Below are 17,240 nucleotides of genomic sequence, written 5' to 3' on the forward strand. Positions count from 1 at the left end.
ATCTATTCAAAGCAATCATAAATAAGAAGCATCCCTGATCTCAATTGAAACTTTTAATTGTAGTGAATATCAGATAGCCCTTATGTTATTTACAAGATCCCTATTACATTCAATATAATCTTCTCAAGAGAATAAGCACAAACTGTGTTGTAGGGGAAATTTCTATGTACAACAAGGGACATATGAAAAAGGGCTTAACATCTTCTAAATCTTTGAACTAGTATATCATATACTAAGACCATCCTTTTTGTTCTTTATCTTCTCCTTGGGTTGCAGGGTTAGAGGATGAAGGGGAAGGGAACATACATCAGAATAAAGCCCACTTAGTAGCAGTCTTCTCTTTCATGGTCCTGGAGTGCAACATATCACCATCCACCTCCTTCCTCCTGTCTGAACCAAGTACCATCTTAGACCAAAAGCTGCCCCCCTTCTTCCTCTTCTTCTTATCCTTCTCCTTCTTCCCCTCCTCTTTCTTTTTCCCTTTGTCCTCCTCTCTCAGCCTGCCGATCACGAAAGCCAGCGACCGGCTCTTCTTCAGCGGCCCGGGCTTGAGAAGGAGCCTTAAGCCTTTGTTGTGGACTTGACTGGGAGGGGAGGCAGCAGCAGAAGAGAGGTTGGTATCTGGAGAAGAGGTGGCTGCGGCAGAGGAAAGGGTGGTGGTGGCAGAAGAAGAGGCTGAGAGTTGAGAGAGCCTATCCCTGAGGCAGAAGGGGCACACCCCTCTGGATTGCCTGTGCTCTGGGTGCCTCCTGCACCTCCCATCTATTTCTGACCTCCCCATGATCTGCTTCTGGCTTATTGACTGCAACTTTCTCTGATCTCTTATATGCATCTCCATCTCAGTTGATTCTCATGCATGGACTCTTCGCACGGAGAGAGAGAGAGAAGGAGGAGGTGAGCTTCTAGGATGCTTCCAACTTTCTCATCTTTCCACATTTCTCTTGGCACTTGGCCTTGGGTTGTCTATCGTTTCTTGTGTTCCTGGATCATCTGGTGGTAGACTACGTGAAGTCTAGAAGTGGCACCTGGACCCACCAGCCTATGTTGATGTTGATCAGCTTGCACTCCGATGCTATTACTTAAAGTGTGAGCTAAGGTTGTACCTAAGCATAGCATTTAGTCTGAAAAACTGTGACTCGGACTCAGAACATCCCATAGGAAATAAAAAGGGCAGGTCAAGAATTATGTCTCCTTTCATCCTATATCCAATTAATTAAGTTCCAGAAAGAGACTTTGTCTCTGGTCACCCTGCATCCATTGTTGACCATGCTCAATTAATAACGAGTTTTTTTTTTTTTTATGATGCATCAAAATTATCCTTTAAGGTTATCGTCGTTAATAATAATTATCGTTTTGTCTGCCTCTGACCTAATAATTTTGGTTGATGGTTGAGTCAGAGAAAGCCGGAGACTCCAACGCGGTCTCCACGATTGACCGAGTCGGTCCATTTCCTTATCAACTGCACGAACGGCCAAGATCGCTTCATCGAGCGACCCCGACAGTGTCACTTGTGATCGGACGGGCAACATCGGTCGATGCCCCTCACCGAGCCGACGCGGCCGTTACCGACACGAACCGGCGCCGAAGAAGTGAATAAGAAGACGCAATCTCGTCGAAGCAACCGCGAGGCGTCGACCGGGATCGCACGTGCGTGAGGTACGTCAGCCTTTACCTCATCTCACCCCCTCCCACCCCACGTGTCGCAGGAAAAACAAAAAAGGAGAAAGAAATATAAAGTGAATCCAATGACCGACGCACCCGTCTTAGGACCCCAAACGTCACCCGCTTCCGACACGTGGGACCCAGGCACAGGGGGAAGGCCTTCCAGTGTAGGCACGTTGTATACCCAGCACTACAGTGCTACGCGTTCCGACGCCGCCCCATCGGTTGGTGAGCTCAGTGCTTGCGATTCCTGTTGTTGACCATATTTTAATCGTTCGACACGCGGTCAGAAACCTCAAAATTTGGGGTATCGGATGAGGGTGTCCGAAACAGTCTCGGCGCAGGGCAGAGGGAGCGCGTGTGACACATATCAATCGTGCTGACACGTGAAGTATGGTGACACGCAGGTCCACGCATGACACGGGCGTCGAGTGTCGTGAGACAAGTGGGAGCCACGCACGTGCAAGGAACGCGGGACCTCCCGTGAAATAAAATAAACGCGTAACTCCAAAGTCTTCGTACCGGTTGGAGTCCACATGTCCGCACGAGGGGTGCGGTCCAGCCTGGCCAGAAACCGGAGAAGGGTGTGATTGGTTAGCCGTCGAGAGTAGTTCCCACGTGGGTGACGGATATAGCTCGCGAGCGTTACTTATGGGTGTCGGTAGCCTCTGTCGAGGTGGAAGGTTAGTCCGATCTAATTCCGAGATTTGACTGACTACTGCGTGAGAAGTATTCCTGAAACAAGAGTGAAGGTGCAAACGTCTCTCCTCCTGGAGCAAGGCTTATTACGTCGAGGGTGCCTCTTCTTGACGAGGTCAAGATTCCTGTGATACTGGAGTTAAGAAGATTTTGAGATGGATTAATGTGTAATAGAAAGATAGATAATATAACCTGATGCAACAGCAACCCCCCCCCCCCCTTTGGAATCGAAACGCCCTGTGACCGTAAGCCGTCATGGAATATGACGGATTCTTGTTCCATACCATCGTCAATCACATGGGAAGCTATGGTAATAGGCAAAAATAATTTCCGTATCACTAGCGAACATACGTGCGCACGCTACCACCGACCTGTTCTGACTTGGTCTCGCATCGGTCGAAATCGATTAGACAAATTGGTTCCGTCGAGTCTTTGATTTGGCATGATTTTTTCGTTTCCTTTTGTTAATTAATTAACAGAAACTTTAAATTATTACCAATGAGAAATACAAAGGAAGAGTTCTCTTTCAGGCCATAGAAAGATCGAGCCGACATATTCCACCACTGTGGTGTTTGGATTGTGATGATCGATTGGGTGCATCATGATTAGGCCAAGAAATCACCATTACAGCAAATCCTCACCCGTTAAGCCAATCATTAATTAATCTACTATTGGTGGGACATGCAGTGGTCCTGCTCTCGTTGATTCTTAATTTAATGTATCCGTTATTATTAAATATCTTATTTAATAATAATATAATCATTCTCATTAAAATTCATAATTCATTATTATTAATTTTTTTCATAATTTATTTATTATTAATTTTTTCATAATTTATTTATTATTAATTTCAGTTTTTTATTCATTATACATGAAATCATTATTATTAAATTAAATATTTAATGTCATTAAAATTCTTTATTGTGGTCCAAACGTTACAAATTTGAATTAATTCTTGAACATTATGAGTTGGTGATAATAAATATTCTTGATGGGAGAACATCTATATATATGAGAATTTTGGTTCATGGGCTTAATCATCTATTTGAAGCAAAAAGGATTTCCTACACCATCTAAAGCAAGAGTTTTGAGTCGAGAAGTGCCAAAGTTCAAGAAGAAACTTCTACAGAAATTCTTGACAACAATGGTTGTAGGTACGCTATTTTGTTTCCGCATCAGTTTTTATTGTGTTTCTATTATAATAATTTAGAAACACAAGTTGGCTTCAATGATTTCGTACATTTGGTATGAGAGCCTTTTGACCTCTGCCTTGATACGAAATAGTTTTCTTTTTTTTTTTTGTCATGAAAATGATTTGATTTTAGTTTCTTCTTGGAAACTTCTTGATATATTTTGTTGAAAATCATGAGGAAATATCATTTTCAATATTTTAGTCGATAAAATGTTCATATTATATATGCATATTTAGTTATATAAAATTATGCTTATGAGTCAATTTTTTATGTTTAAAATATCTAGTGATCCATATAATCTTAATTAATTAAAAATTAGTCACAACATCCTTAATTAATTAAAATTATATATAAAGTTAAAATAAGGATCACATAAGTAATTAGATATCATATCGTGACTGATTATATTTCATATAATAATTATTATCTCATATGATCTTTTATTATATTTAATATAATTAATTAGGATAAAATATCAGATTATTTTTATAATTTACCCACATGGATTATGAATTGAAATATAATTTTATAGTTTTATCATAAAGACCATTTGAATCTATTTGAATTAAGAATTTAGTCCACGGACAATTTTTATGTCATGAGATTCATATTTTTTGGCATGTTTCACATGGGTAAAACATGTAATTTAGACTATTAAGCTTCAAATTTTAACATAAGCATGTAATTTTCAATCGGCTCAGCGTGATGTTTATCAAAACTAAGATAACTGATGACATACGTGGTTCTATTGACTAGCATGAAAATGTCCGAGACTTGCTAAAAGCTAGTACGTGAGCATATAATACAAATGCGAGATATTGTGGCTCAACTTAAGAAACTCGAGATTAATATGTCAGAATTCGTCCTGGTGTACTATATTTTGAACACCCTTCTACCTCAATATGACCCTTTAAAAATTTCATACAATACACATAAGGACAAATGGTCAATCAATGAATTAATGACCATGTGTGTTCAAGAAGAAGAGAGGCTAGTGATGGACTTGGGTGAGAATGCATTAGTGGTAACCACTCGCGGGAAGAACAAAACTGACAAACATCAAGCCAATCAGAAAGCTCATCAGTAGGGAAAAGGTAAAATACCACCCCAAGCTGATATCAAGAAAGAAGCAAGGTGTTTCTTTTGTAAATGAGAGGGATACATGAAGAAGGAATGCATGAAATTCTAATAATGACATAAAAAGAAAGGTAAACCAACCTCATTTGTGTGTTATGAATTTAATATGGCCAATGTTAATATTAACACCTAGTGGATTTACTCTAGATCAACAATCCATATTATAAACTCTTTACAGGGCATGCAAAACCTAAGGAAGCTAGTGGGAAGTGAGCAAAGCATCTTATCAGGAAATAAGATGGGCTCACATATGGAGGCAATTGGAACATGCATTTTAACTTTAAGTAGTGGTATTGTTTTAAAATTGGAAATGACCTTTTATGTACCAAGTTTCTTACGAAACTTAATTTCTGTTTCCAAACTTGTACCATTTGGGTATTCCTTTAATTTTAAAGACACATTATTTTGTTTATTATATAAATCTGATTATATTGGGAATGGTATTTTGTCTGATAGTCTTTACTGTATTTTATTATAAAATGATAATACTCAAAATTCAATGCATATTCACGCTGGCATTAAGAGGTGTAATATTAATAAGGACTCCTCTATATTATGGCATCGAAGATTAGAACATATCTCTATAGAGAGAATTAAGAGATTATTTAAAGATGGGGTACTTAGTACTCTTGATTTTACTAATTTTAAGACTTGTGTGGACTGTATTAAGGGAAAGCAGACGAATAAGTCCAAAAAGGGTGCTAATAGGAGTTCAGACTTATTAGAGATAATTCATACTGATATATGTTGTCCAGACATGGACATACATGGTCTGAAATACTTAATCTCCTTTATAGATGATTACTCATGATATATGTATATATATTTGCTTCATAACAAAAATGAAGCATTGGATGTCTTCAAAGTTTTTAAGGTTAAAGTTGAGAATCAATGTGGTAAGCAAATTAAAATTGTGAGATCAGATAGAGGTGGAGAATATTATGGTAGATATACTAAAAATGGACAAGCACCTGGTCCATTTGCTAAGTTTCTTCAAGAACATGGGATTGTTGCCCAATACATTATGCCTAGTTCTTTATAACAGAATGGTTTTACAGAAAGAAGAAACCGAACATTATTAGACATTGTGCGGAGTATGCTTAGCAACTCCAATCTTCCTAAGTTCTTGTAGACTGAAGCACTAAAGACGGTTGTGTATATATTAAAGCGAGTTTCAACCAAGGCTGTCCAAAAGACACCATTTAAATTATGAAAATGTTGGAAACCGAGTTTGTGACATATGCGCATTTGGGGATGTCCATCTGAAGTCAAGATATATAATCCACAAGAGAATAAACTGGATCCGATGACTATTAGTGGGTATTTCATTGCATATGCCGAAAAGTCTAAAAGTTACAATTTTTATTATTCATCTCATACAACTAGGATTGTGGAATCAAGAAACGCTAAATTTCTTAAGAATGATGTGATTAGTGGGAGTGATTATTTCAGGAACATAGTTTCTACGCATGATCATATAGAATCTTAACCTTCCACATCAAATGATAGATTGATTATAGTTCATAGCACTTCTGATGTACAAACTAATGCTGAACAACCAATCATTGAAATTTTATAAGTTGTTGATAGTATTATAATAGATCAAGTAGTTCAGGAATTACAACAAGCTCCTGAACTACTAATTGAACCATAAGTTCCACATGAAAACATTGGTACAACATTAAGAAGATCTACTATAAATAAAAGATCAACAATTCCTAATGATTATATTATATATCTACAAGAATCTGACTATAATATTAGAGCCAAAAATGATCCTGAAATATTTTCACAAGCTATGAGTTGTAAAGAATCAAATTTATGGCATGATGCTATGAAAGAAGAGATAAATTCGATGATGAGCAATGGAGTCTAGGATCTTGTAGAGTTGCCTAATGAAGTAAAGGCTATTGGTTGCAAATGGGTCTTTAAAACTAAGAAAGATTCGTTAGGCAACATTGAGAGATATAAAGCAAGACTTATTACAAAGGGATTTACTCAAAAAGAGGGAATCGATTATACGGAGACGTTTTCTCCTGTATCTAAGAAAGATTCTCTACGTATTATTTTGACATTAGTTGCTCATTTTGACCTTAAGTTATAACAAATGGATGTGAAAATAACATTTCTTAATGAAGATATAGAGGAAGATGTTTATACGAAACAACCCGAAGGTTTCTCCTCTAGTGTTGGTGAGCACTTGGTTTGCAAGTTTAGGAAGTCTATATACGGCTTAAAACAAGCCTCCTGCCAATGGTATTTTAAATTCTATGAAGTGATTTCTTCATTTGGATTTGTTGAAAATCTCATGGATCAATGCATATACCAGAAGGTTAGTGGAAGTAAAATATGTTTTCTTGTTTTATACATAGATGATATTTTGCTTGCAACCAACGATAAGGATTTGCTGCATGAGGTAAAACAATTTCTTTCTAAAAATTTTGACATAAAAGATATGGGTGAAGTATCTTATGTCATTGGCATTAAGATCCATAGAGATAGATCTCGAGGTATTTTAGGTCTATCACAAGAAACCTATATCGATAAACTTTTAAAAAGATTTCGGATGAAGGATTGTTCACTAAGGTTGCTCCTATTGTGAAAGGTGATAGATTCAATTTGAACCAATGCCTAAAGAACAACCTTGAAAGGGAATCAATGAAAAACATTTTATATGCTTCTACCATAGGAAGCCTTATGTATGCTCAGGTTTGTACTAGACCTGATATTGCATTTATTGTGGGGATGCTAGGTCGATATCAGAGTAATCCAGGTATAGACCACTAGAGAGCTGCAAAGAAAGTGATGAGGTATCTACAAGGAACCAAATATTACGTACTTATGTATAGACATACAGACAATCCGGATGTGATTGATTACTTAGATTCAGATTTCGTCGGTTTGTGTTGATTCTCATAAATTAACATCAGGATATATTTTTATGATGGTTGGTAGAGCTATTTCTTGGAGAAGCACCAAGCAGACCTTGACTGCTACTTCTACCATGGAAGTTGAGTTTGTCTCCTGTTTTGAGGCTATTTCACATGGTGTATGACTTAGAATCATGGATTCTATTTCTAGGCCATTAAAAATTTTCTGTGATAATTCAGCTGCTGTCTTTATGGCTAAAAATAATAAAAGTGAAAGTCGAAGTAAACACATGACATTAAGTATTTAACCATAAGAGAATGTGTAAAAGAAAAGAAAGTGGTCATTGAGTATATTAGTACTGAATTGATGTTTGCTGATCCTTTGACTAAAGATATGCCACCTCTGAAATTCAAGAATCATGTAGAGAAAATGGGACTTGGTTCCACTTTGTAATGATATTTTTTTATTTATGTGCATATTATTTTGAGAAAATATATTGTTATTGGACCAAGAATAAACATAAGGTTTATTCATTAACTAATATTACCACATTGAGATTAAGAAACTAAATACATCGTGATACATGAATGATAATACTCGCTCTTAGAGGACTTATCGCTATGATTCATGTATTTATTTGTTAAGAAAGTTATTCGAAAAAGATTAATTCAATTTATTAAGATAAACGTATGAACGAAGTGGGAGAATATAACTGTTATTATTAAATATCTTATTTAATAATAATATAACCGTTCTCATTAAGATTCATAATTAATTATCATGAATTTCTTCATTTATTATGATTTAAATGATTTCAGTTTGTTATTCATTATACATAAAATCGTTATTATTAAATTAAATATTTAATATCATTAAAATTCTTCATTATGGTCTAAACGTTATAAATTTGAATTAATTCTTGAACATTATGAGATGGTGATAATAAATGTTCTTAATGGGAGAACATATATATATATATATATATATATATATGATAATTTTGATCCTGGGCTCAATTATCTCTTTGAAGTAAAAAGGATTTCCTACACCATCTAAAGCGAGAGTTCTAAGTCGAGAAGTGCCAAAGTTCAATAAAAAACTTCTGTAAAAATTCTTGATAACAATAGCTAACTGCAGGTACGCTATTTTATTTCCGTGTTTCTATTATAATAATTTAGAAACACCCGTTCGCTTCAATGATTTCTTACCGACAGCACCCATGCTGCAATGGCACAGACAACCTCGCAGCCATGTAATGTGTATCTGAAGCGTTACAGCAAATGACCAAAACCACAAGCAATTAAACGACGTTCCTAACAAAGACCAATTCTCACAGTTTAAGACAAATATAATAATAATAATACATGACATGGTAAACGATTTAGATAGACAAATTGTTTCTTCAACTAACTAAACATTTCTCTTCGAGTTTGTGCTCTCTCTTCTCACACTTCCTTTCTGGCCCCCGTCAATTACCTCTTCGACGATGGGCTCAACCATTGTTTCCACGTTCTTGACTACTCCATCAACCTAGAGACATAATATACCACCACATAATGGACCATGTCACACTCTTGTGTGCATCCAAGAAAGAAACGTGTTAGATCATATAAATTACCTTCTCGATCACGGTTTCTGCTAGTTCTGCATCCTTGATCACGACTTCAGCAACGTGCTCCACCTCCAAAGCTATCTTCTTTAGCTCCGAATTCTCCGGCAGCACCTCGGCCACCTCCAACGATACCTTTTCGGTCACCTCAGCCACCTTCTCCACCACCCCAAGTATCGCCTCCGCCGTCTTCTCCGCTTTCTCTGACACACACGGTTTAGTTACTGTGAGCCGGAGAAGTTTGTGAGATGTGAATAATCATGTCAACCTTTCTTTCAAGTCCCGCATGCGTTACCTTCGATCCCTAAAACCTTCCTGTAGAACGGTAAAGCCAAGAGGACTACCGAGCCCAGAGCCCATCTCGCCCTGCAGGAATCACAAGCTTACAAGTGGAGAAAAGAAGAACATGTATCCGCAGCCATTGTCCAAGGCAACGATGATCGATACCATATGGGTATGTCTGGGAACGGAAGATTAGGTAGGCCTGGAACACCGTCAGATCTCTTTTTCCTGCAGAGTTGGCATCAATGAATCATCACGCTACGGAAAAAAAAAAAAAGGAAGAAGAACGGTGATGATGTTGACGGAGCGCGTACTTGGCGTCTTCGTTGGCCGGCGCAGCGTCGTCGTCGCTGCCGGCGGGGGCTGGAGGTTGCGTCGCCGCCCGGACAACCACCGCCCGGTGTGCATGGAAGAAGGTGCAGAAGCCGATGACGCGGTAGGAAACGGCGAGGCGACGGTGAGCGGTGTAGACGGGGAAGTGGGGGCTGGAGGGCATGGGAGAGAAGAGGGAACCCGCCATTGTTGTCCCGATCGCCTTCTTCGCTTGGGCGCAGGAAGATGTAGGATGTTCGATGAGCATATATCAGTCATGTGTGTAGAGCTCTTATACACATACAAGAAGGAGAAGGAGACCAATAATGCAACATGCAACACGTTTGACCGAGTGAAGCAGCCACAATAATTGACGCTGAAGATATTGATTTGACGATTAAAAATCTCTCAAAAAAATTAAAGTTGTTTGGGAAAAAGGCTTATATAAATAATAAATACATAAGTCTGAAAAATGAGTTTGAATTTTAAAACATTTATCATGCAAAGATATCCATAATATTCTTATATTCCTGATTATAAAATGACTGTCACCCAAAAAAGATCACTTGCGAGGCTATCTATGTACGTAAGATTTAAAATATTAGAAAAATAATTACAAAAATCATTGTGATCTGTAGGATCTTTGTTTTTTTTTTCCTGCATGCAAATCACATGCGAAGCGTACAATAAGTGATCTGACGACGTGTGGCCTACAAAAGCATAGCCTTTCACAGGAGGAGTTAATGTGAAGAAGACGGGAATTGAATGCATCGAATAGACAAAAGCTGCATATTCCAGCAGTTTGGCTGAACCCTAATGACCATAAGACAACTCACATGTGGTTGGGTTATATAATAATAGTGGGGTTAGCGTGTGGGTGTAGGAAACCCACTATGACACAAAAACGAGCATCGCCAATTTTAAATTGGGGTCTTCTATATAATGTAATGTAGCATATTATAAATATCTAACATGGGTTGTTGATATATGCTACGGAGTATACGAATTGGAAAGGTGGAAAGAGATGAGATACTATTCTGAATTATTATTATTATTATTATTATTATTATTATTATTATTATTATTTCGACGTATGTGTTTTGGCAAGAGAAATATAACTATGATATGCAGCCTATGAACAACTAAGTTGAGTCCAAATACTAGATTTAAGGTGGAAGACCAATATAAAGATGTGAAATTAACAGGATTTAAAGGTTACATGATTTCAAGAAACTACATGTATGATTTTAATTTCTGCACATTGGTTGTAAATTATGGAATGAAAATGCCCTTCTTAGGTAGCGTTAGACGACGGTTGTGGACATGTGAAATAGAAATAAAAAAATTTAAATGATTCTACCGAGATTTAAATCTAGGTCTAACTACTATAACATAAAATTCACTATTTTTTCTTTTTTTAGTAAGTTCAAAGTTGAACAAAAAATTATTTTTTTAGAAATTGATATTATTAGAAAGAAAAAAAAAAGTCTGATATTTTGATCAGTCCGACGTAGTCTGAACCCATATTCATAAGATTGTCCGATGTGCCTCCGAAGTGGAAGCATCGAGCTCCCAATGTGTTTTCTGCATGAACATCGACGTCGAGAGAGATTTCTTGACACGAACCCTCCGATACTCAAATAGTAACCTAAAATGAATGCAGGCATGAATAGTCAAAAAGAAGTTAGGAAAAGACCCCCTTGTTATTACACTGGATATGGAAAGGGGACAACCTCTAACCACCCTAACATCCTCTTCTTGGTGTCTTGTCCACATGGGTGACTAAGGGAGGAGACAACCTCATATTGCCTTTCTTAAACTTTTGTCCATACGAGCAGATAGGTGGGAGATGATTTGGATCTTTTCCTTCCACCAAGGACTTCACGTGACGGCCATGTGTCATATGGTGATTGACTGATAGTATATTCCTTATCATTTATCTTTCCCTAAGCATGCTTAGGGGGGCTCTTGCTAGAGGAGTATGAAGTGTGGTGTTTAGTTCATCCCATACAAGTGCGTTCGGGATTTCCTCATTCGGGTTGGATTTTCCCGACTCATATGTCTTGGCCACATTAGCCATATGACTCTACTATAGTAGATTCTTTTTACGCGAGTCGAGTTTTCTTAATTTACATGCCTTTGGCACATTTGGTCTTGCACCTCCATGTGAAGGATTTCTCTTCACTTGGGTTAGGTTTTCTCAACTCACGTACCTTAGGTACATTTGACCTTATACTTTTACCGTGACAGATTTCTCCTTATGCAAGTCAGGTTTTCCTGACTCATACGCATTAGACATATTTTGCCTTATGTCTCTACCGTGTTGATTTATTCTTATGTGAGTTCGGGATTTTAAACTCATATGCATCGGGCACATTTAGTCTTGCGTCTTCACTGTGGTAGATTTTTCTTCATATGGGTTGGGTTTTCATAACTCATGCATCTTAGGCACATTTGACCTTTTACCTCTACTATGATATATTTATCCTCATGATCGGATTTTTCCTACTCACATGCCTCAAGTATATTTTGCTTTGCGTCTCCGTTGTAACAAATTTCTCCTCGTACGGGTCAAATTTTTTGAACTTATGTGCCTAGAGCATATTTGATCTATACCTTTGTTGTTATAAATTTTAAAGAAAGACACCATACTTTCCAAGTCCTTATGATATATATATATATATAGTTTAAAGAACACATGTAAATAATACCCAAAATTATTTAGGATGGTGTAACATGAAGATGGTTGCTAATAGCATCATGATCAATTATTGCCATGTTATTGGAAGAAAAAAACAATAATGCAATCGACCTCAAATTGTGATTATATTACATACATAAAATAATGACATCCAATCCCGTCTCAGTAATATTAGAAAAAAAATTTCGATTAATTTTTAGTAGTCAATGTATGCCATGTGCTTATACGAGTAGGAAAACTATTGACTTCACGTGATGCATGTAATCTTAGCACATTTTGTGGTGTTGTATTTCTTATGAATGCCCATTCAAATGACTGAATTATACAACAGGCTGTAAGTATATATTTATCATTTTATGTCATAAATGTAAAGATATTTAGATAAATTATCGGAAAAAAATTTATACTATTTGAGTTTGTACGGAAATGTCATCTCCTATTCATTTTTACCTACGGATGTCATTATTCTCTAATTTGACTAAAATAATGATATCTTAAAATGCTTGAATCAAATTCTTTTTTTCTTTTCCCACCCTCCTCCTCATTTGTTTCCTCTCACTCTTTTTATCTTTCCATCATCTACTTCCTTATGCTTCTTCTTCTATCTTTCATGGCTTCTTCTACCTCCGGCCTCCTCCTCTCGTCTTTGTTTCTAAAAATATTTCTAAAATTTATAATATTTTTTAAATATATAAATAAATATTGTAATCATATCGATGTACAAGTTAAAAGTGTTTTAAATATATTTCACCAAAATATACTGGATTTGATTTGAACCATAGTCGATTGTAGAATCTCAATTGTATAGGTTTTACGAACGATTATTATTTTTAATTTATTTTCGAGTATAATAGGCTCAAGTAGTAATTTATGTCAACTTTCACCATCCTACTAGGATCTCATTATAACATTATTAATAATATTTTCTATATTTTTAGAGAATTTTAGGATAATTAATTGTTAAAATCTATTTTTTTTTAATTAAGTTATATAAATGAGTATGTTTTAGTTTATTTTCTAGTATAAAATAGTTAACTTTAACCTAATCATATCAAACATTAACTAATCTACTAGGTTATTATTTTAACATAATTAGTTATATATTTTATATTTAAATATGATTTTATGATAATTAATTGTAAAATTTTAGATTTTTTATATAGATTCTATAAATGAGTATATTTTAATTTATTTTAGAGTCTAATAGGATCAACTTCAACAAATCATATCAAACTTTCACCAATATACTAAGATATTATTCTAACATCATTAATATATATTTGTTTTTTTAAAAAATAAAGATAATTTATCATCAAAATTTAGATTATTTTTGATAAATTAGTGTATTTTAGCTTATTTCCGAGTGTAATAGTATCAACATAAACCAAATCATCTCAAACTTTCACCAGTCTACTATCATATTATTTTAACATCAGCAGTAATATTTTTTTAAAAAATATATTTTAAAATAATTAATTATCAAAAGTTTGATTTTTGTTTTATAAGCATATGCATTTTAGTTTATTTCAGAGTATAATTAGGTCAACTTTGACCATACCATCTCAAAATTTTACCCCCCTACTAGGATATGACTATAACATCATTAATAATATTTTTTTAAAAAAAATTATATAATTTTATGACAATTAATTATCAAAAAATTAATTTTTTTAATATAGATTCTATGAATAGATATCATTTTCAGGTGTAAGAGAGTCAACTTAAATCAAACCATCTCAAGTTTTTAGAACATTATTCTAACAATTAATAATATATATATATATATATATATTATTTTTAGATAATTTTAAGATAATTAATTATAAAAAAATTATGTTTTTTTAGATAAATACTATGAACGAGTTTATTTGAATTCATTTTTAAGCATAACACAATTTTTAAGTATACACAAATTGTGAACCCACAAATTTTCGAAAAAAAATATAAATCTTATTCCAATTACTTATGAATTAATTTTAATCAGTCAGGTATTAAGGTCGGTCAGAGGTGATTTGCCAACTGGATTCTAAGTACTAATTGTGTTATGCTAAATGTATCTTTAGAACTTAATTAATGGATATCTTAATCCAAACTTAATTAATTCTAAAAATAGATTTAGAATTGGAATTGGAGGATCAATGAGCTTTCAAACTCATGATTTATTAGGTTGGATCGATGCCATTTCCGAACTGTATGAGTAAAGCCGGACTCAGATCACAATGCATTATGCTATCTTCTTCTATTCCACCTAATTTGTTGGGTGTCGGCCATAACGCCTAATTCGCTTACCACATAATGAATTAGATTCGTGTCGCTATCGGTATGGTGGTGAGCAATTCATTACGCAGTGCGATCTGTATCGGGTTTGATTGCATCGAGTTGTTGTGCGTCCCTCTCGCTACCCAAACCAATTAATGTCTTCTGTCTCTGTAGATTTCCGCGCTCTGTTGACTGCAGCGAGGCTTGGAAGGAGCAGAAGCGCGGGTTGAGAGGAATCGAAGCCGGTGATGGCCGTCCGGCCTAATCGCCTCCTCTTTCCGGCGCCCAACGCCTCCTCCTTATGTGGATTCATGGAGTTGTGCACCCCTCCCCCGCCGCCACCCTCTCCTCCATCTTCCCCGGGCCCCCCGACCACCATCCGGTTCCACCACTCCTCCCTCCTCCCCGCCCTCCCCATCTCCGCCGCCTTCCTCATCGCCGCCGCCGTACTCGTTCTCGTCCTCGCCTACTTCGTCTTTCGCCGCCGACACCACCGCCGCACGGCAGCCCCCGACGTACCCCTCGCCGGTGGACCCCTTGAGGAGGACGGTGGCGGCGACGGCGACGAGGTGATCCACCATGTCTGGTACATCAGGACCGTTGGCCTCGACGAGTCAACCATCAGGGCCATCTCCGCGTTGGCCTACAAGGCCGCGGATGGCGTCCTCGGCGCCTCGGCCTCCGACTGCGCTGTCTGCCTCTCCGAGTTCCGCGAGGACGAGCTCGTTCGCCTCCTTCCCAAGTGCGGCCACGCCTTCCACCTCGGCTGTATCGACACTTGGCTTCGATCCCACGTCAATTGCCCCCTGTGCCGTGCGCCCGTCGTAGTCTCGACCTCCGCCGCCAGCAGTGGCGGCACTGGAACAAGTACCCATTCTTCTTCTTCTTCTTCTTCTTCTTCTTCCTCCTCCTCCTCCTTCTCCTCCTCCTCCTCCTCCTCCGCCCCTTCATCCCACCCTGAGTTTACCCCAGATCACGTGGACCCCAATAATCTCTCCTCGGCCGTAGCGGACAGCGAGCAGATCAATGGCGGGCAATCAGAATCTGCTCAAGGCGCCTTGGAAGAGGAACCGGAGGTCGAAAGATTGGAACTTGGAGCTGGAAACCGAACTGTGGTCTTCCCGCTCACGAGCTCTGAGCAGCGAGTGACTGTTGATATTGGGGAAGATGGGTTTCAGCCCATCCGGCGATCGATTTCTATGGATTCATTTACTTGTTCTTCTTTTATACATGGATTGGAGTCTGATGAGGATCTCAGCAATAACAGGAAGAAAACCTCCTTAGAAGCACAAGTGTGGGATGATAGAACCAGGAGAAAGCAATGGAATTTTTCCAGTGGCGCTTCTTTGTGCAAGGAAACAGAAAGATCTTTATCGAGCATTAGTGGGAGCTTCTTCTTGTCAAGACAAGGCCGAGCTCGGCGCTCCCTTCTGCCGCTGTAATGGTCCTATAACTTCAGTATATTTCCGAGTTCACCACATAGCACATTTTGTACATACCAGTGGTTCTCATCAAGTTGGGAGCTGCATTTCACCATCATATATCTGCGTTTGTAAAGTGAAAAATTACAGCAGCAAACTTGTGATGAATGCTACATCGGTTAAAGGCTGAAAGGTAGAGTTTTGGGTTGATTTCATGGCATGGCAAAACAAATGGATGATAAGACTTGGTATGTAGAGCTTCTGCTTGGGTTATATGTGGTCATAATTGCATATATAGTTTCAGCATGTAAAGAACTTTACTCTGATGTAGTATGCCATTCGATCAAGTTGGATTTGTTGGCCTTCTTTTTATGCTTTCATCTTCCTATATCTGGCTCATGCAATTTTGCCAAGAGTTGTGGTTGTTTGAATGATAGAAGTTACTGATGCATATGAAGGCTATTTCTTTTTTCCTTCTCAAATTAAAGCAGGTAAATGTTGAAGTGTGCAGCATATAATTTTAAGTTGAATGAGAATCTTCATGACGGTATCCGATTAATTTCTACATAACAGTGCTGCATGATAGCGTGATTTCCTAAATGAAAGGAATAATGCTTCAAGTCGAATCTTCTTGACCTTTTATGGCTTTATCTCATCCTTGTTTCTGCTTTCATGCTGAAGAAGTTGAGTCCCATCAAGAGTCTGCTTTCTTGTGGTATTATTAGATTAAGACATTGTCCTATCAGGGAAACATGAGATATTAGATGCATAATCTGCATAGATTATTGTTATCGGATAGCATAACATTGTCCAAGTGCAAATGTTGCTTGTCTCTTAGGTTTTCGGTATTTGGAGTGACTTCTTAGTTTCCTTTGAACTCTCTGCTATTTCTAATTTGCCGATAACTTTCAGTGGCGTGTCATCTGCAAGAACTTCCCCTACAAGTGCTCATTCACAGAGTGGCTGCTTTATTTTTTCTTTCTGTCAACTGTCTGGAAAAGCTGCTCTGATCTGAACTTTTATGTGGATTCTTCACTTTCATGTTAAATCAGAGCAACACACAAGTTTAGTCTTTGAAGTTATATTTTTAGATC

General features: G+C 37.2%; 3 protein-coding genes across 4 annotated transcripts; 1 reads left to right on the top strand and 2 right to left on the bottom strand.

Moving 5' to 3' along the window:
- Nucleotides 1-35: 35 nt before the first annotated feature.
- LOC135631987 (uncharacterized) lies at nt 36-973 on the bottom strand. Its single transcript, XM_065140202.1, has one exon. It carries the CDS (start codon nt 836-838, stop codon nt 308-310), a length of 531 nt encoding a protein of 176 aa, XP_064996274.1. The 5' UTR covers nt 839-973; the 3' UTR covers nt 36-307.
- A 7,870-nt stretch (nt 974-8,843) lies between these two features.
- LOC103976698 (uncharacterized) lies at nt 8,844-10,041 on the bottom strand. The gene is made up of 5 exons (XM_009392002.3): nt 9,768-10,041; nt 9,619-9,681; nt 9,467-9,537; nt 9,181-9,374; nt 8,844-9,092 (listed from the first exon to the last, which is right to left on the bottom strand). The coding sequence occupies exons 1-5, from the start codon at nt 10,031-10,033 to the stop codon at nt 8,973-8,975; spliced, it is 714 nt and encodes a 237-aa protein (XP_009390277.3). The 5' UTR covers nt 10,034-10,041; the 3' UTR covers nt 8,844-8,972.
- A 4,800-nt stretch (nt 10,042-14,841) lies between these two features.
- Nucleotides 14,842-16,518, top strand: LOC103976697 (RING-H2 finger protein ATL52). 2 transcript variants are annotated; one of them, XM_018820394.2, is made up of 2 exons: nt 14,842-15,592; nt 15,698-16,518. In XM_018820394.2, the coding sequence occupies exons 1-2, from the start codon at nt 14,974-14,976 to the stop codon at nt 16,165-16,167; spliced, it is 1,089 nt and encodes a 362-aa protein (XP_018675939.2). In that variant the 5' UTR covers nt 14,842-14,973; the 3' UTR covers nt 16,168-16,518. The 2 variants fall into 2 exon arrangements, with proteins under 2 accessions (XP_018675939.2, XP_009390276.2); XM_009392001.3 differs by having other exon boundaries at nt 14,844-16,518.
- Nucleotides 16,519-17,240: the final 722 nt, after the last annotated feature.

Source organism: Musa acuminata, chromosome BXJ3-2 (assembly GCF_036884655.1).
Source record: "Musa acuminata AAA Group cultivar baxijiao chromosome BXJ3-2, Cavendish_Baxijiao_AAA, whole genome shotgun sequence".
Lineage (NCBI taxonomy): Eukaryota > Viridiplantae > Streptophyta > Magnoliopsida > Zingiberales > Musaceae > Musa > Musa acuminata.